Source organism: Manacus candei, unplaced genomic scaffold (genome assembly GCF_025592945.1).
Source record: "Manacus candei isolate 608988 ecotype Guabito, Panama unplaced genomic scaffold, ASM2559294v1 h1tg000048l, whole genome shotgun sequence".
Taxonomy (NCBI): Eukaryota; Metazoa; Chordata; class Aves; order Passeriformes; family Pipridae; genus Manacus; species Manacus candei.
Genome location: NW_026138096.1, coordinates 15,172,147 through 15,198,824, shown reverse-complemented (window position 1 = coordinate 15,198,824; position 26,678 = coordinate 15,172,147). Strand labels below are relative to the sequence as shown.

The 26,678-nt window shown below is 48.9% G+C and overlaps 1 protein-coding gene across 6 annotated transcripts in view; it reads right to left on the bottom strand.

The window, feature by feature from the left end:
• EXOC6B (exocyst complex component 6B) overlaps positions 1-26,678 on the bottom strand; it is a 329,969-nt gene that overhangs the window by 146,903 nt on the left and 156,388 nt on the right. For all 6 annotated transcript variants that reach the window (XM_051798180.1, XM_051798176.1, XM_051798177.1 and 3 more), the window contains one exon: positions 24,407-24,475. In XM_051798180.1, coding sequence (XP_051654140.1) covers positions 24,407-24,475 — 69 coding nt within the window. The remainder of the gene's footprint in view (positions 1-24,406; positions 24,476-26,678) is intronic.

The window sequence follows — 26,678 nt, the reverse complement described above, 5'->3', positions numbered from 1 at the left end:
CAGCTCTGGAAAGAATTCCACTCATCCAAACCCTCAGTCCTTCCCAACCACAAGGAGATGAGGAGGATGAAGAAGTGATGCTCCATCTTCCAGCCCTGCAGGAAGTCCATGGACAAAGAGAGGCAAACATGCACAGAACAGATGGATGCTGCCCCTTCCAAGGAATTTCTGAAGTGAAATCACACACCTGGTTTTGGAACTTGCCTTCACAACCCATCTCCCTTTTCCAGGAGCATCCTGGGTTTCAGGGAGCTTTCCAAGGGGAAAAGGGAGAGCAGTCACCTCTTCCAAGTTTATCTCCCTGCTAAGAATTTAACCTCTGCAAAAATCTAGGATGAGTTTCCAGGAGAAAGGGCATTTTTAAGTGTATGTTGATCCCTGAAAGCAGAACAGACAGTGACCATGGAGAGGATGAGGAGGTGAAGACCTGCCTCTCTTCCCAGGCTGGATCAAAGTTCCCAAATGAGAAATGTGAGATTTCAAATTCAGCAACAGAGTCAGTGACCCTCTGGTGTCCTGGGACAGGGCAGTTTGTTGGGAAAGAAGCAGGAGAGAAACTCTGCAGGGAGATGTAAAACTCTTGGGCCACCAAAACCCTGCTGATGGGGAGATGGAAATGCTCCTCATCCTTAGGGATGCAAGGACACCCTGCAACAGGAGACTCCCAGATTCACTGTCCCCTTTCACACCAATTCCAGCCTCTTATGGAATCCCAGAGTCACTGAGGTTGGAAAAACCTTCTGAGGTCATCAAGTCCAACCATTCCCCCAGCACTGCCAAGGCCACCACTGACCCCTGTCCCCAAGGGCCACATCCACAGGGATTTTAAATCCCTCCAGGTGTGGGGACTCCACCACCTGTTCCAATGACTGACAACCCTTTCCATGACGAAATTTTCCCAAAATCCAATTTAAACCTCCCCTGGCACAACTTCAGGCCGTTCCCTCTCCTCCTGTCCCTTGTTCCCTGGGAGGAGAGACGGACACTGCTCACCATGGGCTCGCCCAGGTCTCTGCCCACCCGGGCTGGGCTCCTGTTCAGAGTAGGCAAAGGCATCTCAGCTGCAAGTCAAGTGTCTGCCTGGAGGTGTAAATCTCCACGAGCCAAATACAGGGAATTTTAGTGAAACACAGGGATTTTCAGGCCTGAAGGAAGTTCCCCCCAACGTGACGGACAAGCAGCCACAGCAAACCTTCCGAGTAACCCAAGACACGAATTCCACTTCCATCACATTTCAGAGGTTTAAATGGTGACCAGAAATGTGTTTTCTTTTCTCTTTAATATCAGGAGGAATAATTCAGTGCCTTTGCTACTGCTCAGTCATCGGGCTGGAGCCGCTGGGCTCATTTAACGAGCGGAGGGAGCGCGAGCGTTCAGCCTCTGCTCCCCAAGTACCACTTGTTTTGTTACTCTGCTTAGCTTTGTTCCTTAAATTAGACCGAGCTCAAACTGCTGCCTGAGTCCAGCATGTGATTTAACATCCCATCATCCCAGTCAGGGAGTGCTGCTTTGCTGCACAAACACCGAGCTCACGGCCCAGCTTTTACAAAGCGGCGCGTTCGGATCTATCGGATCGATCCGCGCCGTCACAAGGAGATATTTTCATCCAGGAGGAACAGAAAGGCTCAAATACCTCACAACGTTCCCCTCGGGGGGGTTTTTTTGTATCTTAAAACTTTTCCTTTTTAATGGCTGGAAAGCAGAAGGGGCTGCAGAGCTGGCGCTGCCGCGGCTGATGAATGAAGTGAAGCGCCGAGCGCGCCGAGCTGGAAAAGGCGAGAAGGACATTAAACTTCTCCGGGAATGACAGCTGGAGCTTTCCCAGCTCCTCGGAGCTAATGCTGCTCCAAAGGACTGGAAAGAACACGCACAAATCCTCTCCCATGATTAACGGGCCGGAGTTTATCTCGGAGTGGGAGCGGCGCAAGAGAAGATCCAAGGCCCGTCTGTCCCCCCGGGGCGGGTGACACCGATAAGGAGCCAAATGTAAACTGGTTTTCCAGTAATTTTTCATGGCTTTGATTTTGTCTTCAGATGACAAAATCCATCAAATAACAGCGTGTGTTTCTAAAAGCCGTGGCAGTGACCAGGACCATCCACAGATCCAGCCCTTCCACTGCTCTTCTCAGTGCCTGATGGAACAATTCCTGTCACTGCTCCAAGATCTTCTCCTGCCACAGAAAGGGGTTTGTGCATTACCCTCATTTCTGCTTTTAACTTCCCAGTCACCTGCACACACATCCTGAGCACCTGATCCACCTGCTCACACAGTGATCAAGCCAATCTTCTCCCAAATATCCCCATGGACATGAGCTGGTCCATGTTGGAGCACAAACCAACCTCAGGCAAGGGCAAAGAGCTTCTGGGCTCTTTGGGGAAAATTCAACCTTGGTGCAATGAAAGCAAAGCTTGTTCCCACAGTTACCCAAGCTCAGTTAGTCCCTTGCATCCCAGAAGCCAAGAGATTCCCAAAGAAAGGGATACTGATTTTAGAATAAAGATCCTAAAAAGGTTTATAGCACCTTCCTACACCTAAAGGGGCCCCAAGAGGATGTGGAGCTGCTGGAAAGAGCCCAGAGGAGGCCCCGCAGATGCTGCCAGGGCTGGAGCCCCTCTGCTCTGGAGCCAGGCTGGGAGAGCTGGGGGGGTTCCCCTGGAGAAGAGAAGGCTCCAGGGAGAGCTGAGAGCCCCTGGCAGGGCCTAAAGGGGCTCCAGGAGAGCTGGAGAGGGACTGGGGACAAGGGATGGAGGGACAGCACACAGGGAATGGCTTCCCACTGCCAGAAGGCAGGGATAGATGGGATATTGGGAAGGAATTGCTGGCTGTGAGGGTGTTGAGGCCCTGGAAAGAATTTCCCAGAGAAGCTGTGGTTGCTCCTGGATCCCTGGAAGTGTCCAAGGCCAGATTGGACAGGGCTTGGAACTGCCTGGTCTAGTGGAAGGTGTTCCTGCCCATGGTGGGGGTGGAATGGGATGGTCTTGAAGGTTCCTTCCAGCCCAAACCATTCCATGACTTAAAGATTAAACACTCCCTTCCCATCTCCCGTAAATCCGGAGTCAGGGATCACACACAAGGACTTATCTCAGCTTCACCAGCCCTGGTTCTGAAAGGGGAATAATTAGCTTTGTACCCCCCCAGATAAAATCTGCAGGTGAACATTTTCTAGGGGGAACCATGGAAGAACTCACAATAACTCAAAGCAACACAGGGCTCGTGTCAGGGAGCTCCTCTCCAGCACTGGCATCCCTCAAATCCACCTCCACCCGGCAGCGCGGGATCCAAGGTGCACATGGGAAACATCCTTCCAAGCCTTGCTGAGAGCCCCTATTTTAATCCTTAAGAGCAGAAACCCCTCCCACAGAGCCAAACCCTCGGGCTCGGAGCTCCCAGCCCCACACCACTGCCAGGCTCCGAGCCGGAGGACCCGCACCGGGAAACGCTCCGAGGAAATCACGGCACGCTCAAACAATGGGATATTTGTCAAAGTACAGCCTGATCACCAGCAATCATCTGTTTTCCATAACCACGTTTGACCTAAACCGAGTTGACTGAACAAGTAGCCTGTGTTTCTCATTCTGGAAAACACGGCTCCCTCTCCGGCCTCCCCCTCCCCTCCTCCGGTCGGACTTTTTGGGAAGTCACGGAGCGATGATGTGGGCAGAGACTCCCTCGCCCTCCACAGCATCCACAATCCGAATTCCAGGTCGGATTTCTGGCCATTTCCCCCCATTCCAGGTGAAGGTTAAGCACCCGGGGATGCTCCTTTCCGCTCCTCTTGCTCCCAATCCACCCTCTCCACACAACCAACACTTCCCGGCGTAAAACTGGTTTCCACCCACGTGCCTTTTTTTGTTGTTGTTGTTGTTGTTGTTGTTGTTTTTTTCATAATATATTTAGGATTCATTAAAACTTTATCATGAATGAGCTGCCAGAGAAACAAATATATCCAGGACAAGCCCACAGGGTCTTCCATGCGAGGCCACCGTGCGTAAAACCTCGGGGAGGACACGAGGAGGAGGAGGAGGAGGAGGAGGAGAGAGCTCGTTCTCCGGGCTGGAGGAAGGAAGGAAGCTCTGGAATTCAGTCACAAGCTTCGTGAGGAAGGACACAACCCTCCCCCCCCCCCAGCTAATCAGCTCTTGTCAGGGCTCCCATCAATTAGGAGGGGGGGAAATAACCTCAATTCAAGAAAGCAGGAGGAGTCCTTGAGGAAGATGAAGGATGAGGTCTGGAGGGAGGGAAAGGAGCTGAAGGATAGGACATGAAATGTAGGGAGAAGACCCCGATTTGCCCCAAATCTCCCCCATTTCTCACAGCCTGCTTAGTGTTGGGTGGTTTAAGCCATGTGGGTCCTCCCAGACAGCCCAAAATCACCAACAGACAGGGCTTTGCATTAATTTCAGACACACAGGGGAGGAAAAGATCCCGAAATGGGGATATTTCTGCAGATTATTCGAGTTCAAACTCTTTGTTCTCCCCCTCCCTGAATCCGAGGGCAGGCACGGGACGGAGCAGACAAGGACCAATCCCACACACCCCGTTCCAGCCCAAATGCAGCTCGTTCCTCCAACTCTGCTGGAAAATGTTTGGGTTGGAAAACTACATTTGCATATTTGTTATTTTGTTCTGCCCTGGCAGAACGTGGGGGGATGGTCGGGGAGCACCGAGAAATCCAAACAAGATAAATTGATAAATAAACCTCCTGCTCTGAATGCCTGCTCCAAGCTGAGGAGCAGCACATCCAGGACTAGATACACCCTCCCTACTGGGAAGGAGGTCGTGTCCTAGGAGCTCCTTTCCACATTTGGCAACTTGGGGTTTGCCCCTTTTTAAGGCATTAATCCACAGAAAACGAGTCCAAGGTGCAATTCCATATAAAGTGATGCTGTAGGTTCCATAGGTTCTCCACATGGGGAAGCCACAGCTGGGTTGGCACTGGGAGGGTGGTGGTCACTGACTGAGTGGAATCTGGAAGGGATGGGGCATCCAGAGGCACCTGGATAGGCTGGAGAGGTGGGACTGTGGGAACCTCGTGATGTTCAAAAATGCCAAGAGCAAGGTCTGGCACCTGGATCAGGGAAATCCCAGTACAAATCCAGGCTGAGGGAGAAGGGATGGAAAGAAGCCCTGGGGAGAATTTGGGGGTGTTGGTGGGAGAGAGGCTGGAGATGCCCCAGCCCAGACCCCCCGTGCCCTGGGCTGATCCCCCAGTGTGGGCAGCAGGGCAGGGGGGGATTCTACCCCTCTGCCCCTGTCTCCGCTCAGACCCCCCTGCAGAGCTGCTCCAGCCCTGGGAACAACAGCACAAGGACGTGGAGCTGCTGGAGAGAGTCCAGAGGAGGCCCCAGAGATGCTGCCAGGGCTGGAGCCCCTCTGCTCTGGAGCCAGGCTGGGAGAGCTGAGGGGGTTTCCCCTGGAGAAGAGAAGGCTCCAGGGAGAGCTGAGAGCCCCTGGCAGGGCCTGAAGGGGCTCCAGGAGAGCTGGAGAGGGACTGGAGACAAGGCAGGGAGGGACAGCACACAGGGAATGGCTTCACATGGACAAAGTACAGGGACAGATGGGATATTGGGAAGGAATTGCTGGCTGTGAGGGTGGGAAGGCCCTGGCACAGGTTGGGCAGAGAAGCTGTGGCTGCCCCTGGATCCCTGGAAGTGTCCAAGGCCAGTTTGGAGCAACCTGGGCTAGTGGAAGGTGTCCCTGCCCATGGCAGGGGGTGGCACTGGATGAGCTTTAAGGTCCCTCCCAACTCAAACCATTCCATGATTCCATGATTCTCTCTCACACTCCCTGATGTTCCTTAACCCACCTCCCTTCTCTTCCAGCTCCACCCCCAGGCTGAGCAGATCACCCACCTGGTGTCACCTCACACCGGTGTCACCTCTGCCACCCCCCAGTGCCCAGGACAGGCTCTGGCATTCCCTGCCACCCAAATCCTGGACAGCCATGTGTTTTTGGGGAGGTCCCTTTGGGTCACAGATCCACGGCATCATTTAGGTTGGAAAAGACCCCCGAGACCCCGATTTCTTCCCAGTATCTCACTCCACATTCTTACCCTGAACTGCTCTGACTTGCCAAGTCTTTGCTGCTCTAAATCCCATAAAACACATGATTTTGAGACCCTTCCCTACTCCCAGGAGTTGGATGAGACAGGATAAACCCACATGAGACCCCCCTCCCCAGCACCCACTGGCACAACGTTCCCCCTAGCACGTCCCTCCCCGAGGAAGAAGAGCAAAACCATCCAAAAAATCCCCAAACTAAGCATTTATGACATCTTTTAAAGAGATTTCAAGGCTGGGAGAAAAATAAAGGCCCAGAGCAAAGTCAGTCATGATCCAGAGGGATCCAGAGGCAGCCAGAGCCCGGAGTGAGGGTCTCCACTGGCATCAGGGAGGGAAATGGGGAGGCTTGGGCTGGATGGGGCTGGGAAGGGAGAGCAGGGGGCTGCCCCACGAGCCACTTCCAACCAGTTCCAACCAGCTCCAACCAGTTCCAGCTGGCTCTGGATGGTTCCATGGTTTCCATGAGTGCTGGGATGTCCCTTTGTGACACGGGGGTGACCCCAGGGGGTTCTGGGGGCACAGATCCCGGGAGTGCCGCTCCCAGGGGAGCCCCCCCTTTCCCCCCAGGAGGCAGCAGCTCCCAAGATCCCTCTGTGGCTCAGGACAACGGGAATGGCGGAGAGGGCGAATCCCGGCACTTCCAGCAAAGTGAAGGCAAACCAGAGGAGACGGCGCGAGGTGAGGGATGGGACGGGATGGGATGGGATGGGGACACAGGGAGCTGGGATGGGGACACAGGGAGATGGGATGGGAGTCTATGGAGATGGGATGGGGACACAGGGAGATAGGATGGGGACACAAAGAGCTGGGATGGGGACACAGGGAGATGGGATGGGAACACAGGGAGATGGGAAGGGTTCACAGAGCTGGGATGAGATGGGAACACACGGAGCTAGGATGAGGACACAGGGAGATGGGATGGAGACACAGGGAGATGGGATGGAGACACAAAGAGCTGGGATGGGGACACAAAGAGCTGGGATACAGACACAGGGAGATGGGATGGGGACACAGAGCTGGGATGGGGACACAGGGAGATGGGATGGGGATACACGGAGATGGGATGGGGACACAGGGAGATGGGATGGGGATACACGGAGATGGGATGGGGACACAGGGAGATGGGATGGGGATACACGGAGATGGGATGGGGACACAGGGAGATGGGATGGGGACACAGGGAGATGGGATGGGGATACACGGAGCTGAGATGAGGAAACAGGGAGATGGGATGAGTACATAGGGAGATGGGATGAGGAAACAGGGAGATGGGATGAGGACATAGGGAGATGGGATGGGGACACAGGGAGCTGGGATGGGGACACAGGGAGCTGGAATGGGGACACAGGGAGATGGGATGGGGACACAGGGAGCTGAGATGGGGACAAACGGAGCTGGGATGGGGAGGGGGATGGGCTTGAGCTGTGCCTTCATCCCACTACTCCTCCTGCCCATGGGTGGGACACAGGGAACCACAGGTGGGACACAGGGAACTACAAGTGGGACACAAGAAGCCAGAGGGGTGGGACACAGGGAACCACAGGTGGGACACAGCAGACAAAGGTGAGACATGGGGAACCAAATGTGGGACACAGGGAACTGCAGATAGGACATTGGGAACCTCGGGTGGGATACAGGGAAATGCAGATGGGACACTGGGAACCTCAGGTGGGATACAGGGAAATGCAGATGGGACACAAGGCACCACAGGTGGGACACAGGGAACAACACTGGGACAGATGGAACTACAAGTGGGACACAGGGAACCAGAGGTGGGACACGGGGCAGTTAGGGCCAGACCTCGCCCCTCCATGGGATGAGGCTGCCATGGCTGCCCAGCCCACAGAGCTCTGGGGCCACTGGGAGCCACCACAAAGATGCAGGGAGACAGGACCGAACATCTTCCCAATCCCAACCCCAATCCCGATCCCAGGAGCTGCTGACAGCGAGGTGGGAACGAGGCCCACGGCCACTCATCCTCTCTGCTCTGTCCCCCTGGCAGAGCCCGTTCGTGCCCCGCTCCAGGGTGCCAGGGGACGACTCCTCCAGCGAGCCCGTCAGCCCGGCACGGGCCACCCGCTCCCCGCCCGGGGCCACCACCAGCCACCAGCCCGGGCCGGCCAGCAGGAGCAGGGACACCCCCCAGCAGCCCCACAGGGAGCAGGGCACGGCCTCAAGGGCACAGAGCCAGGGGGCCCCCTCGGAGGCCAGCGAGGACTCCTCGACGTGGGTGACGGGGGCCCCGCTGACCGAGGCCGGGCTGCGGCAGCTGGGCCGCATGACGAGCCAGCAGCGCGTGCTGATGTGGCTGGAGGCCAACTTCCCAAACCCGCCCCAGGAGGAGCAGGAGGCCGAGGGGCACAAGAGATCGAAGACTCAACGGAAGAAATAGGTGGGAAGAGACCTCTGAGATCACGGAGTTCGTCCTGTGGCCAAACGGCCCCCGGGCAACAAGAGCAGAGTGCCGAGCGCTGCGGCCAGTCCTTAAACACCTCCAGGGATGGGGCTCCACCTCTGCCCTGGGAAACCTGGTCCGATGTTTCAGCATCCTTTCAGTGACAAAATTCCTCCCCATGTCCAACTAAACCTCCCCTGGCACAGCTCGAGGCTGCTGTCACTGGCATTCCCAGGGCCTTTCCCACCAGGCGGCTTCCCGGCCACTCTGCCCCTGCCTGGAGCCTTCATGGGGTTGTTGTGGCCACAGTGTAGGGCTTGGAACTTGGTCCTGCACTTTGAACCTCCCACCCTTGGTTCCAGCCCATCAATCCAGGTTCCTCCAGCAGGTCAACACTCCCACCACACTTGCCATCGTCCATGAATTCACTGAGGGTAGAGTTGGGAAGAGCTGTGCCAAGGGGAAGCCAAGAGACACCAAGGGCAAGTCAAGGGATACAAAGATCTGTCCCAGTGGGAAGAGATGTCCCATTGGGAAGATTTCTGTGACCCAGAGCTGTGCCAAGGGGAAACCAACCCAGTGCAGGCCACGGGGAGAAACGGTTCCCATGTGGTCCCCCCACACCTGATGGTTCTGCCATTCCGAGGGACCTGGGCAGGAGGGAGAAATGGGAGCCTCATGAAGTTCAAGGAATGCCAAATTCTGCCCCTGGGGAGGAATGGCCTGGGAAAGCAGGAAAACACCTGAGGGTTGTGGGAGACACCATGAGCAGGATGAGGGAGGGGATCCTTTCCTTCTGCTCAGCCCTGGTGAGACACAGCTGGATCTGGGTCTGGGGTCACCACCACAACAGGCAATGCCCAGAGGAGGGTAACAAGGATATTCAGGGATTCAGGGATGGGAGAACATGGTATATGGCAGGAGGATCTGAGGCTGCTTGGCCTGGAGGAGAGAAGGCCCTGAGGGACCTTCTCAATGTGTTCAAACACTCACTGGGGGAAACCAAGAAGGCAGAGGCAGACTCCTCTCAGTGGTGCCTGGTAACAGGACAAACTGAAACACGGGAATTTCCATGGAACACCTTCTCACCGTGAGGGTGATCCAACACTGGAACAGGCTGCCCAGAGAACCTGGGGAGCTCCATCCCACCTGGACACAGACCTGAACAACCCCCCTGGAGCTGAGCCTGCTCTCTGGGGAGCTGGACAAGGTGAGCTCCAGAGGTTCCTTCCAACCTTTGCCTGTGATTCTGTGGAGAAGGAGATAACACCACCTTCTCTAGGGAGCAACAAAATATAACGTGCACCCGTGTAATCATGGAATGGTTGGGTTGGAAGGAACCTTGAAGATCACCCAGTTCCACCCCCTGCCATGGGTAGGGTCATCTTCCACTAGCCCAGGTTTCTCCCTGGCCTGGAACACCTCCAGAGTCTACAGACAAAAACATGATGAACCTTCCCATCCAGCACCAGTAGAAAACACATCCTGTGGCATCCACTAAACGCAGAGTTTGCCACACAGATCCACCCATGTCCTTTGGTTAATATTTTAAACCATTACAAGCTGGAACAGGAGCAGCTTTTCAGGCTCTGTTTTCTCCTAACAAGTTTTTATCCTGAAGGATTTCACGGCGTTCCAACGCCACGCAACAGCCACGGCCGGGGCAAGGCAAAGCCGGAGGTTTGTAAAGTCAGGAAAGAAGATTTAAAGGCAAAAAAGACAAACCCCTGCTCCCCAAAACAGCTCTTGTGGCTTGCTGGGTGTCTGTGAGGAGACAATTAAGCTTCCACAAGAAGGAGAAACTAGGAGATCATAAGCCACCCAGACCCCCAGCTCCAAACCATAACAGAGACGAGACACCTTTCTCCGCAGCCAAACCCCTCATGCCGAGGGATCCAGGAGAGCAGAGCCAAGGAAAAACCCCTCTGAGGGCAAAACTCCCCTTGGGAACGTGTTGCACACACCCCTGCCTTTGTGCACAGCGATTATTTTCCCTCACCTCCCATAAAATACGACCCTGAAACCACCTTTTTTTTTTTTTCTTGTGGATTTTGGGAGCTTCTCATCCTCCCACCGCTCCGCCGCGGCAGCGAGAGGCTCCTGGAATGCGAGGGCAGCGTTTGTTCCCTGTGCAACAACTGCCCCGTTTCCACATTTTCCTGAACAAAGGACTGAAACAGGGGGGAATATGCGTCAGAAGCCCGTCCTGGACGTTTGCTCGGCCTTTTCCTGAGCAAAATATTTGTAAACACGTCGAGAATTAATGTCCAGCCTCGACTCGAGACCCCTTCGTAAAAGAAGGGATTTATGGAAAACAGGATGGAAATCATTTCCCAGCTTCCAGTGCTTATAGGCCTTTAGGATGAGAAACAACCTACAGGAAAACAGGAACCGGCAGCTGGGCACCAACCCGCTCTCGGGGATGGGGAAAACGTGGTGGGTTGGGATTTTCCAGCCCCCTCCTCCCCCCCAACAAACACACTCCCAGAAAATAAAATTGAATGTGGAGTTTCTGGTCAGCAAGTGATGATTCCCACGGGGTAATTCATCCATAAAATACAGAGATTTTGGGATCTAACACAGTTTCCTACAGAGAGCTTGTGGATCTTCGGGAGGGGTGCTCAGCCTGGAGAAAAGGAGGCTCAGGGGGGACCTTCTGGCTCTGCAACTCCCTGACAGGAGGGGGGAGCCAGGAGGGGGTCAGGTTCTTTTCCCAAAAAACCAAGCAGCAGGACAAGAGGAAACAGCCTCAAGTTGCACCAGGAGAAGTTTAGGTTGGATATTGGGGAAAAATTCCTCCTGGAAAGGTTTTTCCATCTCTGGCACAGCTGCCCAGGGCAGGGGTGGATCCCCATCCCTGGAGGGATTTCGAATCCCTGTGGATGTGGCACTTGGGGACATGAGTCAGTGGTGGCCTTGGCAGTGCTGGACTCAATGATCTTAAAGGTCTTTTCCAACCTCAACAATTCCATGATTCTGTGATTCCAAAACCTCTTGTTCCTGCACTCTTAGAGTCCCCCTCTTACATGTCCTCCACTTTAAAGCCCAGGGTGACAACACAAGGTAAGACAGGGACAGAATATTCTCACAACTTCCCTTCCATCCATATCTTCTCCCTTTTATTTTTCCATGATTTCCACAGCTGGAGCCCGGAGATAATCCCTCTAAGGCCAAGACTCTTCACTTCTAAGAGGGTTCCTCTCCTTCCAGTTCTGGGGATAATCAGGAAAAACTGGAACTGCTTCACCAGGGTCAAATCTGGGACTAGTTTTATACTCCAATATCTTTTAAATGTCACTACGAACCAGCACTAAGGGCCATTTAATTTAAATTTAATACAAATTTCTTCATTTTTAGGTGCAAAAATAAGTCCTAAACATTGAATATCAGCATCAGCCCCGTGGCAGTTGTGATAGAATGGGGTTTAAAAGTGGGATGTGAAAGAGTTGCTGGTTTGCTACACGTTCAAGGCCACCAAAAAGAAAAACGAGAGAAATAATGCAAAAAAGAGAAATTCAAATTAATAAAACGGGGGAAAAAAATTACAGCATGGGAGGTCAAACACTGGAGTAGGGACCCAGAGAGGCTGGACAGTCTCCAACCCTTGAAATGCTCAAAATTTAACTGGATATGGCCCTGAAATCCCAAATAGAACTTCAAATTTAGCCAATTTATTGGAGGTTTGGACCAAAGTCCTCCCTGAGTCTGTGTCACTCTTAATTAGGTGTCTCTAATTAGGTGGAATTAGATGACCTTTAAGGCCCCTTCCAACTCAAACCATTCCATGATTCTCTCATGAATCCATAAGCAGAGGATGAGGAAAAGAGTGGGAATGCTGGGAATGCTTGTTGGAAATTCCCCTTTCTGATAAACTCAGTTTTACCTCGGGAAAACTCCAAACTCTTCAGGGAAATTCCTCTCAGATCCGCTCACTTCCACCTCTATCACTTGTTATTTTTGAGATATCACCACTTCTGGACCCCACCCCGAAGTTCTGTGGGGTAGCTGAGGCGTTTTCCAAACATTCCCAGGACCTTCCCAAGCCTCAGCACCCAGAAATGGAGCAAATCTTGGGAAGAGCCTTCCCACACAAACAGTGGCGCTGGAATTCCGGGTCCTCCAGCTGCCCCCTGTTCTGCACCACACAGGGTGAACATCTCCCAGCAAACCCAGTCCTGATGATCTGGGGAGACCCACAGATCCAACAGCCCCACGGGAGTTAAAATTCCATTAAAAAAAAAAATGACACAAAAAATAAGTGGGAAAAGGTCAATGTTGCAACAAAGGCTGAAAAAAATGACCTGAGGAACTACAGCCCTTCCATCCTCACTCCAGCCCCTGGGAAGTCATGAACTGAGTCCTCCTGGGACACATTCCCAGGAAAATGGAGGAGAAGGGGATTGGAGACAACCAGCACGACTCGAGACAATTTGCCCAGATCTGATGGCACAACAGGATTTATGGATGAAGGAAAAGCATCAGGTGGCACAGACTTCAGCCAGGATTTAACAGGCTTTTCCACAGTATTCCTGTTGCTAAATCTGGATGTCTCATCTCTGGATGAGGGATCAGCTGGATGGGTAAATAATTAGTGGGGTGGTCAGGTCCAGAGGGTTGGAATTAACGAGTTGTACCCTAAAAGGAGCTGGGAACAAGTGGGAACCACAAGGGGGTCTGTCCTGGGACGTGTCCTGTTTAACATCTGGATCAGTGGCTCAGAGGAGGCCACAGAGCTTCTCATGGGCTCTGCTGGTGACACCAAACCAGGGGGAAAACCACAGACTCATGGAATCCTTAAGGCTGGAAAAGACCCTGAAGATCATCGAGTTCAACCATCCCCCCCGCACTGCCAAGGTCACCACTGACCCCTGTCCCCAAGGGCCACATCCACAGGGATTTTAAATCCCCCCAGGGATGGGACTCCAGCCCTGGGCAGCTGTGCCAGGGATGGAAAAACCTTTCCAGGAGGAATTTTTCCCAATATCCAACCTAAATTTCTCCTGGTGCAACCTGAGGCTGTTTCCTCTTGTCCTGCTGCTTGTTTTTTTGGGAAAAGAACCTGACTTCCCCCTGGCTCCCCCTCCTGTCAGAGAGTTGCAGAGTCAGAAGGTCCCCCCTGAGCCTCCTTTTCTCCAGGCTGAGCCCCCCCAGCTCCCTCAGCTGCTCCTGCTGCTCCAGCCCCTTCCCCAGCTCCGTTCCCTTCCCTGGACACGCTCCAGCCCCTCCATGTCCGTCTTATTGTGAGGGACCCAAAACTGCCCCCGGGATTTGAGGTGTGGCCTCAGCACAGGGGACACACTCAGGGGCAGGGCAACCACCCAGAGGGTTCCAACAGTCTGACGGGATCCTGATGAAAACAAACTAAGGAGAAAAGCCAAGTCTTGCACCTGGGAAGGAAGAACCTCTTCCCAACCCCGAGTGGGGACGGGCTGCCCGGGGAGCAGCTCCGTGGAGAAGGACCAAGAGCCTTGGCAGGGAGGAGCTGAGCCCACGCCAACCGCCTGCCCTGGCAGCCTCCCGGGCTGTGTGAGCAGGAGCAGAGCCAGCAGATGCAGGGCAGCGATTATCCCCCTCTCCCCAGCGCTCCTCAGGGCTGCATCCCTACCCTGCATCCAATTTGGGGCCTCCCAAATTCAGGAGAGACACCGACAAACCGGAGCGAGTTCACCGGAGGCCACCAAGGCGGCCAAGCTGGGGCTGATGGAGCTGGTTCAGTCTGGAGCAGGAATTGCTCCAAGGGGACCTGACAAGCACCTTTCACACCTGCCAGGAGGGCAGAGAGCAGGATGAGCTGCCCTGGGAGGTTTTACAGTCTTGGTCCTTGAAGCTTTTCAACACCAGGTCCTGGTCTGATCCCAGAACTGCCCCCTGCTTCCATGGAATCCCAGAATGGTTGGATTGCAAGGGACATTAAAGCCCATCTCATTCCATCCCCCTGCCATGGGCAGGGACACCTTCTATTAGCCCAGGTTGCTCCAAGCCACATCCAACCTGGCCTTGGATACTTGCAGGGATCCAGGGGCAGCCACAGCTTCTCTGGAAAAATCCATTCCAGTGCCTCCCCACCCTCACAGGGAAGAATTCCTTCCCAATATCCCACCTAAACCTACATTCAGTCTAAAGCCAATTCAGCAGGAGGCTGGATCAGAAACCCCTGAGCTCCCTTCCATACAGAGTAATCCCATAAAACACTCAACAGACACATTACATCTTCCCTGGTCAGGGCTAACAGGGATTGAGCGAGCCGGGATAAAATCAGCCTTAAATGTCAACCACCAGGACATTTGCAGTGACTGTGCAGAGCTCTGTAAATCCTGGGAAAGCTCAGCTCTGTTCCCAACCTCAGGTGACAAGAAGTCTGCATCCAGGCCATTGTAGTAAAACCTCCCTGGGCTTCTGGGGTTTTTTTTTTCCCCCCTCCCCCTTTCCATGCCTGTTTTTCCGAGCCGAACATTTTAAGCCTGGAGGCCGCCTGCGATCCTATCTCGCCGGCTTCGAGCGAACACTGATTCCTTTGCTGCTTCTTTGATGGCAGCCAAGTGGTTTTCTCCCGGGGTAAGAAGGGTCAGGGGGTTAAAAGAGCGAGATGACAATGACAAAAGTTCAATCTCTCGCCACCGCAGACGGAGCCCGGGCCGGGGCTCCATTAGCACGTAGGACGGGGTGGTTATCACAGGTCACTGACACCAGCCCGCTCTAATGGCTTTTCCTGTGTCCTTATCAATGCAGTGCACAAAGTGTCTCACCCCCAGCCTTTCCCTATGATCTCAGAGCTGTGTTTACAGCTATCTCACTCCACCAGGCACCACTGGGGCAGCCAAGTCAGCAGACAGTGAGATATGCCAGGACACGGCGATGGGACAATCTGCAAAGTGTCTGAGATGGACAAGGAGTTACCCAGAGACTTCCAGAAAGGGAATTTTTTCCACTTCCACCTCCCCCCACCCCACACCCCACACGCCCCTTTAAAAAAAGTTAAAAAAAAAAAAAGCTTTTCAAGTTCCCAAGGACACTGAGCTCCAAAATAGAAGAGAACCACAGACTTTCCATGGAGGGGGTTTGTGTTTCGGTATCAAATAAAAGGAACAACCAGTGGGTTGCAAAGAGAAAAAAAAAAAGGGACAATTTAACCTGAAAGCAAGGGCTGGGTAGCTCTTCTTGTTTGAACTGTGGTTCCTGTAAGAGCCTCCCTAATCCCATGAAAGGAGAACTCGGGTTGTTTTGCCCCCCTCAGCAAAGAACAAATATTTTTGGTGGGATGCTGGAGAGGCGGGAAGGGGGAAGGAGCGTCCCAGGCACCGCGGCCGAGCAGCTGAGGGACCCCCCTCCTGCCAAATCCTCACCCCACAAAGGCACAAAAAGGAGGATTCAAGGAGGCAACACAACCACCAGCACACTCCTGAGAGGGATCCAAACAAAGAGGAGGATTTAAGTCGAGGGTTGGGAGGAGAACGACGAGGAGCCGCCGCCGGATTCGCGGCATCTCCCACCTCAAATGGAATCTGGCTCGGCCATCCAAGGGGTGATTCCAGCACTTCACCTTGAGTCCCTGGGCACCAGAATGTAGCAATTCCAGTGATATACCAAAAGAAAGCCTCGTTTCTCCTCCCAAGGCTGTGCTGGCTCCTCACTAAGAGGCAGAAAACCCGTTTTCTTCCCTGAAATACATCAGGAAAAACGTTCCAAGCGGACACAGATCCCCCACACTGCCCCTATTTTAGTGCAAAAGCCTAAAGATATTTCTGCATTGACTGTTTTTAGTAAAGTGGGGGGTGGTTTATTACTGATTGTACTCTTTTTTTTTACCTTTTGAATGTATTTTGTGCATCAAAGCAGCTCCAGGGTTACAGAGGTTTGGGGTAAAGATAAAAATGTCAGTGGGGAGATACAACAAATTTATAGCAAATCCCTGTCAACTGCTATTTATCTAAATTATCCAGCTCTGGGATTCTCCAGGAATACTCCAGCAGCTCCAGTTTTAAGCCTATATTTACATCAGAATCTGCTCTTTTTCTTTCTTTCTTTCTTTCTTTCTTTTTTTTTTTTTTTGGACACTTGTTCTTTACCCTAAAATGACCCCTTTGTAGCTCGGATCAAAGAGCTGGGAGTGCCAATACCAGTGTCTTCATGAACATGTTAAGAACCTCAAAGTAATTGGTAACCAATTAGCATAAAGCTAAAAAAACCCACCACGCCACAGCAAACCCCAAAAGAGCATTTAACAGGCACCAGAACTGGCTGCAGAAGGAGTTTAAGCGACTTAAATCACCTCCGAGACAACTTTTTGGGAGCACCCTCTGCACAGAACATTGTTCAGCCCACGCTATCTTTATTTTTTGGCTTTTTTTTTTTTTTTTAATTCCTTTCTGCTCTCCCTTCACTCTTTTGCTTTCTGCCTCGCTGCAGCTTTACGGGAAACATGAAACAAAAAAAAAAAAAAAACAACAAAACTTGCTTTTCATTTCGTGTTATGTAAAAGCAAAAGCAATTCCACGCCTTGGCCTCGAAATCCAAGGCGCCCAAACAGCTGTTGAGATGCTCCGGCAGATAAACCATCTGGCCCAAAACCTCACCTTTCCTCATTTATTTTGGAGATCCATCAAAGCAAAAACCGGAGCAGTTCCACAGACTTTTGGTCAAAGCCAACATAAAAGATAAAGCCGGCGATGGCGGAGTCGCTTTCGCTGCGGCGCTCGGGTTTCTTCTTTACATCAAAATATTGCCATTTTCAACAAACTCCCCTCTCGGGGAGCAAACAGGGCTGGTACCACCAGCCCAGCAGCACGACCACGCTGCAGGTGGATGTCCTCAAATGGCACAGGGCTGCTGAGCCGAAACTAAGCCGGGTTTAGTGGGTAGGATCAGCTAAAACTAGACTAGACCTCATCTAACTGACCGAGGAGGGACCCCAAGATTTATGTGTCCTGGGTTTGCTGCCAGTCCCCCCCCCCCCCCACTTAAAGCTGTCAGAGCTTCCCAGATTTGGGTTGGGAAGGACCTTAAAGCTCATCCAGTGCCACCCCCTGCCATGGGCAGGGACACCTTCCACCAGCCAAGGTTGCTCCAAGGCCCATCCAACCTGGCCTTGGACACTTCCACCTCAATGTGATGCTCCTGACACCTGCAGAATCACCATATCCCTCTTTCCAGCTCCTCTTTTTCAAATTTTCCTAGGAAAAGGATAGCACAGTATTGAGGATTCCCACCAAGACACTGAGGTTGTTCAGTGGTTCCAACCTGGCATCTGAAAAGCCCTTTTTCCTGCAATTCAGAGGGGATTTGCTGCAGGCAGAAACCAGGGGCAGGGAGAGCACTTGTTGTCCCAGGTAGTTTTAGGGACACAAACCCAAATCATGGAATCATCTGAGCAAAGCAGGAGTTGCACACACACAGAACCCAAGTGAAATAACACACAAACCCTCTCCTGGGATGTCTTGTTTTGCTCCAGGGACATAAACCCAAATCATGGAATCACCTGAGCAAAGCAGGAGTTGCCCACACAGAGAATCCAAGTGAAACAATAAAAAAATCCATTCCTGGGATCTTTTGTTTTGTTCCAGGGACATAAACCCAAATCATGGAATCATCTGAGCAAAGCAGGAGTTGCACACAGAGAAAACCCAAGTGAAATAAGACACAAATCCAATTTTAGGATGTTTTGTTTTGTTCCAGAGATATAAACCCAAATCATCTGAGCAAAGCAGGAGTTGCACACAGGGATAATCCAACTGAAGCAACACACAAATCCATTCCTGAGATGGTTTGTTTTGTTCCAGAGACATAAATCCAAATCATCTGAGTAATGCAGGAGTTGCACACACACAGAGAACCCAAGAGAAATAACACACAAATCAATTCCTGGGATGTTTTGTTTTTTTCCAGAGACACAAACCCAAGTCACCTGAGCAAATCAGGAGGTGAACACAGGGAGAACTCAACTGAAACAATACACAAGTCCACTCTTAGGATATTTTAGTTTGTTCTAGGAAGTTGTAGGGACATAATCCCAAATCATGTGAGCAAAGCAGGAGCTGCAGACACAGAGAACCCAAGTGAAATAACACACAAATCCAATTTTAGGATGTTTTGGTTTGTTCCAGGGACACAAACCCAAATCATCTGAGTAATGCAGAAGTTGAAGACAGGGAGAACCCAACTGAAACAATACACAAAAGCACTATTAGGATACTTTGGTGTGTTCCAGGGACATAAACCCAAATCATCTGAGTAATGCAGGAGTTGCAGATACAGATAACCCAAGAGAAATAACACACAAATCAATTCTTGGGATGTTCTGTTTTGGTCCAGGCAGTTGTATGGACACAAACTAAAGTCCTTTGGGTAAAGCAGGAGTTGCACACACACAGAACCCAAGTGAAATAACACACAAATGCACTTTTGGGATGTCTTGTTTTGTTCCAGGGACATAAAACCAAATCATCTGAGCAAAGCAGGAGTTGCAGACACAGAGAACCCAACTGAAACAATACACAAATCCACTCTTAGGATACTTTGGTTTGTTCCAGGCAGTTGTAGGGACATAATCCCAAATCATCTGAGCAAAGCAGGAGCTGCACACACACAGAGAACCCAAGTGAAATAATACACAAATCCTCTCCTGGGACGTCTTGGTTTGTTCCAGGGACATAAAACCAAATCATATGAGCAAAGCAGGAGTTGCACACAGGGATAACCCAAGTGAAATAACACACAAATCCACTTTGGGGATGTTTTGGTTTGTTCCAGGCAGTTGTAGGGACACAAACCCAAATCATCTGAGCAAAGCAGGAATTGCAGACACAGAGAACCCAACTGAAACAACACACAAATCCATTCCTGGGATGGTTTGTTTTGTTCCAGGAACATAAACCCAAGTCACCTCAGCAAAGCAGGAGTTGCACACAGGGATAATCAAAGTGAAATAACACACAAATCCACTTTTGGGATATTTTGGTTTGTTCCAGGCAGTTGTAGGGACATAATCTCAAATCATCTAAGCAAAGCAGGAGTTGAAGACAGAGAGAACCCAACTGAAACAATACACAAATCCATTTCTGGGATGTTTTGTTTTGTTCCAGAGACACAAAACCAAATCATCTGAGCAAAGCAGGAGTTGCACACACACAGAACCCAAGTGAAATAATACACAAATCCTCTCCTGGGATGTCTTGTTTGGTTCCAGGGACATAAAACCAAATCATCTGAGCAAAGTAGAAGTTGCAGACACAGAGAACCCAAATGAAACAATACACATTCCTGGGATGGTTTCTTTTGTTCCAGAGACACAAAACCGAATCACCTGAGCAAAGCAGGAGTTACACACACAGAGAACCCAAGTGAAATAACACAAATCCAACTTTGGGATGTTTTGGTTTGTTCCAGGGACACAAACCCAAAACACCTGAGCAAAGCAGGAGCTGCACCCAGGGACAACCCAAGTGAAATAACCCCCAGTTGCACTCCTGGGCTGTTTTGCTTCGTATCTCCAGACACCCAAAGCCTCCCCTACGCCCATTTCTTCCTCGAGGCACCGCCAGCCCGTTTCTCAGGGAAAAGGAATCGGGATGAATAGTCCCATAAAGAATCCCAGCAGAGCTTGTCCTGCCCGGAGCCGCCACCACGCCAAGGTCCAACTCTCAATTAACCCCCGGCCGACCTTCCTTCACTTTCTTTCCCCCTCCTCTGCCCTTCCTGAGAAAGTTCAGCGTTTCCTGGAAAAGTCTCCCTGCCTGTTTGATATTGTACTTCGCCTTGGTTGCTGAAGGAAGGATTTACAGGTGCCTGGCCCCCTCTGGAAGACCATGACCGGAGGGTGACCTCCCGGTACAATATGTGAACTCCTGCCCTGCTGATAAGGCTGCCAGATATGAGTAGGATTTTTCAAATAATCCTTTGGGAATTTATAAGCAGCGCGGCCATAAAACCGAGGTGACTGGAAGGTCGATTTCACTAAAAATAATAAATATCCCGATGTTTATTCAACGTTGGGCCTTTTTAACTGCGGGCCGAGCGCCGAGATAACGCCATTGTAAATGACAAATATTGGGATTTTTTGGTAACTATTACATTATGATCCTTCCGTCTGACACTGATGTGGCCGTTTCCCTTCGATGCTTGCAGGATCCCTGACATTGTTCAGCCCAAGTTGGGCCTGGAAAGCCGGGGCAGGATTCGATCACGGGTCAGGAAAAGGGCAGTTTTCTTCTCAGGAGCCTCGGGAACCTTTTTCTGGTGCTCCCGTCTCACTAACACGGCTTCTGCCTGGGGGTTTTTGGCCTTATCAGGGGTTTTGGTGGAAATAGAGAAGGAGGAATGGGAGGACTGAGTGATCTCAGCTCAGGATGGGGACAGAGGACACTGACCTGCTGGCATGGAACCCCTGCTCCAGGTTAAACCTCCCCATAGAATCGTTTCTGGTGGAAAAGACCTCAGAGACTGAGTCCAACTCCAGCAGTGCCAAGGCCACCCCTGACCCATGTCCCCAAGTGCCACATCCACAGGGATTTTAAACCCCTCCAGAGATGGAGATCCACCACTGCCCTGGGCAGCTGTGTCAGGGCTGGACAACCCTTTCCATGGAAAAAATTTTCCCAGTATCCAACCTAAACCTCCCCTGGCACAACTTGAGGCCGTTTCCTCTCATCCCATCCCTCGTTTTTTGGGAGAAGTGACTGGTCTCACCAGGCCCCACTCTCCTGTCAGGGAGCTGTGGAGAGACCATCACCAAGTCTCCTGCACTATTCCCACCTCCAGCAGAAGACAATCCCACCCATATCCATCCCATGGATCTGGCCATTAAACCTGCCTTGGAACAGCAGCATTTCCATGATATATTTTGGGGGATCGACTGATATTTCAGATTAAAAAGCAAAGCAACAAGACAACAACAAAAAAAAACCTCAAATGCAGAAACAAAACCCATTTGAAATGTGCCAAACTGCTCCAGCCACCACCAGAATCCCTCCATCCTCCTCCTCATCCCACCTCCAGGTCCAAAGGCACCATTAAATCCGCGCCGAGGCCCGTGAGCTGCTCCAATATTATCCCTAATATCCTGTTCTCATCATCCATATTTTCCCCTGAAGTTTTCCCAAATAAAGTGACACTTGGAAAGCCATGAAACCCCTTGGAGCAGTTTGTAATCTCCAATTAGCAAACGAACTGAGGAGGAAGGTTTTGTCCAACCTAAACACGGCGACGCAATTTCGGGGAGGGCAATTCCTTCATCCCGATAAAATATCCCGGCAAAGGAGCCAAATGGCATAATTATTAACAGCTGAGGGCACAGAAAGAGGTCTTATATAACTGGGGTTTTAGGACAATTCTTCTCCTTCAGCAAAATTCCTGCTGGAGAAACTTTGGAAGGGCCTTAAAAACAATTCCCTCTCGAGCCTGGCTTGGAAAGGGAGGAAAGATGGGAAAGGAGAGTTCCTTTCATGTGCTGCCTGGGCTTTGGAATGTCCAACCACAGGAGAAGAGCCCTCCAACAGCTCCCAAGCTCCTTAAAAAAATGGATGCAGACCCCACAGGTTGGTTGGGTTGGTGGATGCAAAGCTTGGGAGCTGCCGGAGGCGCCTTGGGAATTCCAAGTCGGAGGGTGAGCTCCGAAGGGAGCTTTTATTATTCATTTAATAATTTAATTTAATATTAATATAAAATAAAAACAACTTAATTTCATAATAAAAATAAAACAATTTAATTTGATATTAATTTATATCAGGAGCTTATCTGAGCTCCTGATAAGTTAATAATGAACAAATTAGTGCCTTACATGCTCGTAACGCCCAGGAGAAAGAGCAGCTCAAACACAGGAGATCTCCTAAAAGTTCTCCAGCACTGACACAGCTCAGGGGGACAATTTTCAGCCAAAAAATTAGCCCTGACACGGAATAGTTCCAGTTGGATCCCGTTTTTCCATCAGGGATGCGGGAGTGCTCCAGTCAAAGGTGGATTTGGTTGGATTTGGCAGCAAATCTGCTCCCGGCAAACGGTGTTTGAAGGGCAGCAAAGTTCTTGTAGAGCAGCAAATAGTTCATTTCAAACCAATCCCTGCCCCAAAACTCCTCCATTTGCACGGAATAATCAATATACTGTGGTCAAAGATGAATTTTTGGAGGAAAAATATGTCAACAAATCATAAAATCCAACCAATTCCTCCCCAAAACTCCTCTATTTCATTGAAAAATTAAGATACTGTGGACAAAGGAGAACTCTTGGAGGAAAAATATGTCCAAAAATTATAAAATCCAACCAATTCCTGCCCAAAACTCCTCTATTTCCAACAAATTAAGAATATACTGTGGCTAAAGAAGAACTCTTGGAGAAAAAATATATCAAAAACCATAAAATCAAACTAATTTCTCCCCAAAACTCCTCCACTTGCATGGAACAATGAAGATACTGTGGACAAAGGGGAATTTTTGGAGGAAAACTGTATCATGGAATCATAAAATCATAAAATCCAACCAATTCCTGCCCAAAACTCCTCCATTTATACTGAATAATCAATATACTGTGGCCAAAGATGAAGTCTTGGAGGAATAACAAGTCAAAAAATCATAAAATCCAACCAATTCCTCCCCAGAACTCCTCTATTTGCACAGAATAATGAAGATACAGTGGACAAAGGAGAATTTTTGGAGGAAAACTGTATCATGGAATCACAGAATCACACCCCAAAACTCCTCCATTTGCACTGAATAATGAAGATACTGTGGCTAAAGAAGAACTCTTGGCAGAAAAATATGTCAAAAATCATAAAACCAAACAAATTCCTCCCCAAAACTCCTCTATTTCATGGAAAAATGAAGATACAGTGGACAAAGGGGAATTCTTGGAGGAAAACTGTGTCAAAGAATCACAAAACCACAAAATCACACCAGTTCCTCCTCAAAACTCCTCAATTTTCACTGAATAATGAAGATTCTGTGGCCAAAGATGAATTCTTGGAGGAAAAATATGTCAAAATATCATAAAACCAAACAAATTACTCCCCAAAACTCCTCTATTTCATTGAAAAATGAAGATACTGTGGACAAAGGGGAATTTTGGGAGGAAAACTATATCATGGAATCATAAAATCATAAAATCCAACCAATTCCTGCCCAAAACTCCTCCATTTTCACTGAATAATGAAGATTCTGTGACCAAACAAGAACTTCTGGAAGAAAAATACGTCCAAAAATCATAAAATCAAACAAATTTCTCCCCAAACTCCTCCACTTGCATGGAATAATAAAAGATACAGTGGACAAAGATGAATTCTTGGAGAGAAAATAAGTCAAAAATCATAAAATCCAACCAATTCCTGCCCAAAACTCCTCCATTTGCATGGAATAATGAAGATTCTGTGGACAAAGGAGAACTCTTGGAGGAAAAATATGTCAAAAAATCATAAAATCCAACCAATTCCTCCCCAGAACTCCTCTATTTGCATTGAATAATGAACGTACTGTGGACAAAGGTGAATTCTTGGAGGAAAAATAAATTAAAAAATCATAAAATCCAACCAATTCCTTCCCAGAACTCCTCTATTTGCATTGAATAATGAACATACTGTGGACAAAGGTGAATTCTTGGAGGAAAAATAAATAAAAAAAATCATAAAATCCAACCAATTCCTGCCCAAAACTCTTCTGTTCTCACTAAATAAAGAAGATACCGTGGGCAAAGGTGAAAATCTTGGTGGAAACTAAGAAATATATACATTAAAAACTCAGGATTTGTGATAATTGGAGGAAATATCCCTTTATATTTCCGAGCTCTGCGTGAACTTGGAGGGTTTTACCCAAATCCATCCATCCCTGGGCTATTTTCTCCTTCAGGGAATGCACTTTTGAGGTAGAAATTATAAATAAATATAAATAAATATAAATAAATATAAATAAATATAAATAAATATAAATAAATATAAATAAATATAAATAAATCAGCCCATGGGTCACTCACCAGGACGGAATAGATGTGCAGGCAGCGATAAACTGGGGAGAAATCCACCAAATCCTGGGCTCCAGGCACCTGGAAAACGGCAGGAGACGGGTGTGAAATATGTGGAATATGTGGAATAAGTACAGGAAAGTGGTACCTCCCCCCCAAAAAAATCACATCTAAAGTGCAACTGCAAAAAAAATTCTATATAGGTAAAAGTACAAGGCTGAAAAATAATCAATTAGGAATAAATGACACTTGGGAAAAAAAATCACATCTGGGTAAGTGCAGCTCTTCAAAAAAATAATATATAAATGTCATTCTAAAAAAAAATCACATTTAGGTTAGTGTAAGTCTAAAAAAATATTTCAAAAAAAAAATCACATTTAGGTAAGTGCAAGTCTAAAAAAATATTAAAGGAAATAATCACATTTAGGTAAGTGCAAGTCTAAAAAAATATTTTAAAAAAAAATCACATTTAGGTAAGTGCAAGTCTAAAAAAATATTAAAAAAATCACATTTAGTTAAGTAAAAGTTTGGAAAAATATTAAAAAAAAAATCACATTTAGGGAAGTGCAAGTCTAAAAAAATATTTAAAAAAAATCACATTTAGGTAAGCACAAGTCTAAAAAATATTTTTAAAAAAATCACATTTAGGTAAGTGCAAGTCTAAAAAATATTTAAAAAAGAAAATCACATTTAGGTAAGTGCAAGTCTAAAAAAATATTTTAAAAAAATCACATTTAGGTAAGTGCAAGTCTAAAAAAATATTTTAAAAAAATCACATTTAGGTAAGTGCAAGTCTAAAAAAATATTTTAAAAAAAAATCACATTTAGGTAAGTGCAAGTCTAAAAAAATATTTAAAAAATCACATTTAGTTAAGTAAAAGTTTGGAAAAATATTAAAAAAAAAATCACATTTAGGGAAGTGCAAGTCTAAAAAAATATTTTAAAAAAATCACATTTAGGTAAGCACAAGTCTAAAAAAATATTTTTAAAAAAATCACATTTAGGTAAGTGCAAGTCTAAAAAATATTTAAAAAAGAAAATCACATTTAGGTAAGTGCAAGTCTAAAAAAATATTTTAAAAAAATCACATTTAGGTAAGTACAAGTCTAAAAAATTATAGAATAAATATTATTATATAATATATAAATGTCACTCCAAAATATCAAATATAGGTGAGAGTAACTCCAACACAAGCAGGTTCAACAGAGGGATTTCAGGTATAATAACCAAGTTGCTAATATATGATTGTTATATGAGATTATATCTGATTTCATCTCAATTTTTTTAATTTTTTCAAGGTTTTAAAGCGGGAAAATGTCCTTTTAATGCTGATTTTGCCCCATTTCCAACCCCCCTGCAGCAGATTTATTTTAACCAGGGGCTCCAACATCGGTCCCGGCGTCCCGGCACGAGTCCTTAATGCAACAAAAGGGGATCAAACAAACCAAACCCAACTTATTCTTTAGATTTCCAGTTTGATTCATTTAAAAATAAAGCTGGAACTGTTATTTTATTTTGCTTTTTTTTTTGTGTGTGTGTGTGTGTGCTCAGGGAAGAGGCGCCACAAAGGCTCCACCACCTTTCAACAACACGCCAGAGTCGTGAGCGGGGACGAGGAAGAGCTTTTTCCAAGGCTTGGGATGGAGGGAGGGAGGGAAGGGAGGGAAAGGAAAGATCAGAGGGGGAAATTTGCATACAAGAGGCTCTTGTCCTTTGGAGATGTTGGAGGGAACAGGGAATTAAAACTTGTTGGCCGGGCCTTAAAGCTGAAGGAACCGTCCCCTTCTCCCCGAAAATCCGGAGAGCAGGGGTGTGTTCTGTTGACATGTGGTGGGGAAATAAAAAAAAAGAAAAGGGGGAGAAAAGATGAAAGGGCCCAATGGACAGGCCTTGGAAACATGTTTATTTTCTATATTTTTAATTGTGCTTCTGAGGCCTTTGGGCTGGGAAGGAGGTGGGGTGAAGAAAGAGGAGTTTCGGGATGAAGGAAGGTTTGCCAACCTCACGCCCGGGGTGAGGGTCCTGCTCGGCTCAGCCAGCAGGGAGGGCAAAGGGATGGGTTGGGAAGGGAAAACGGGGGATTTGGGGAAAGAAACTCCTGGATAATGTGGAACTGGGGGTAAAGAATCTCCTCCATGCAAAGGAACTCAGGGCTCGGTCACGCAGAGCTTCTCGGTGGGAGTGGAAATGATGGAGCAGAGTGGTTTGGGTTGGAAAGGAACTTCAGGATCACCTCATTCCACCCCCCTGCCATGGGCAGGGACACCTTCCACTAAAGCAGGTG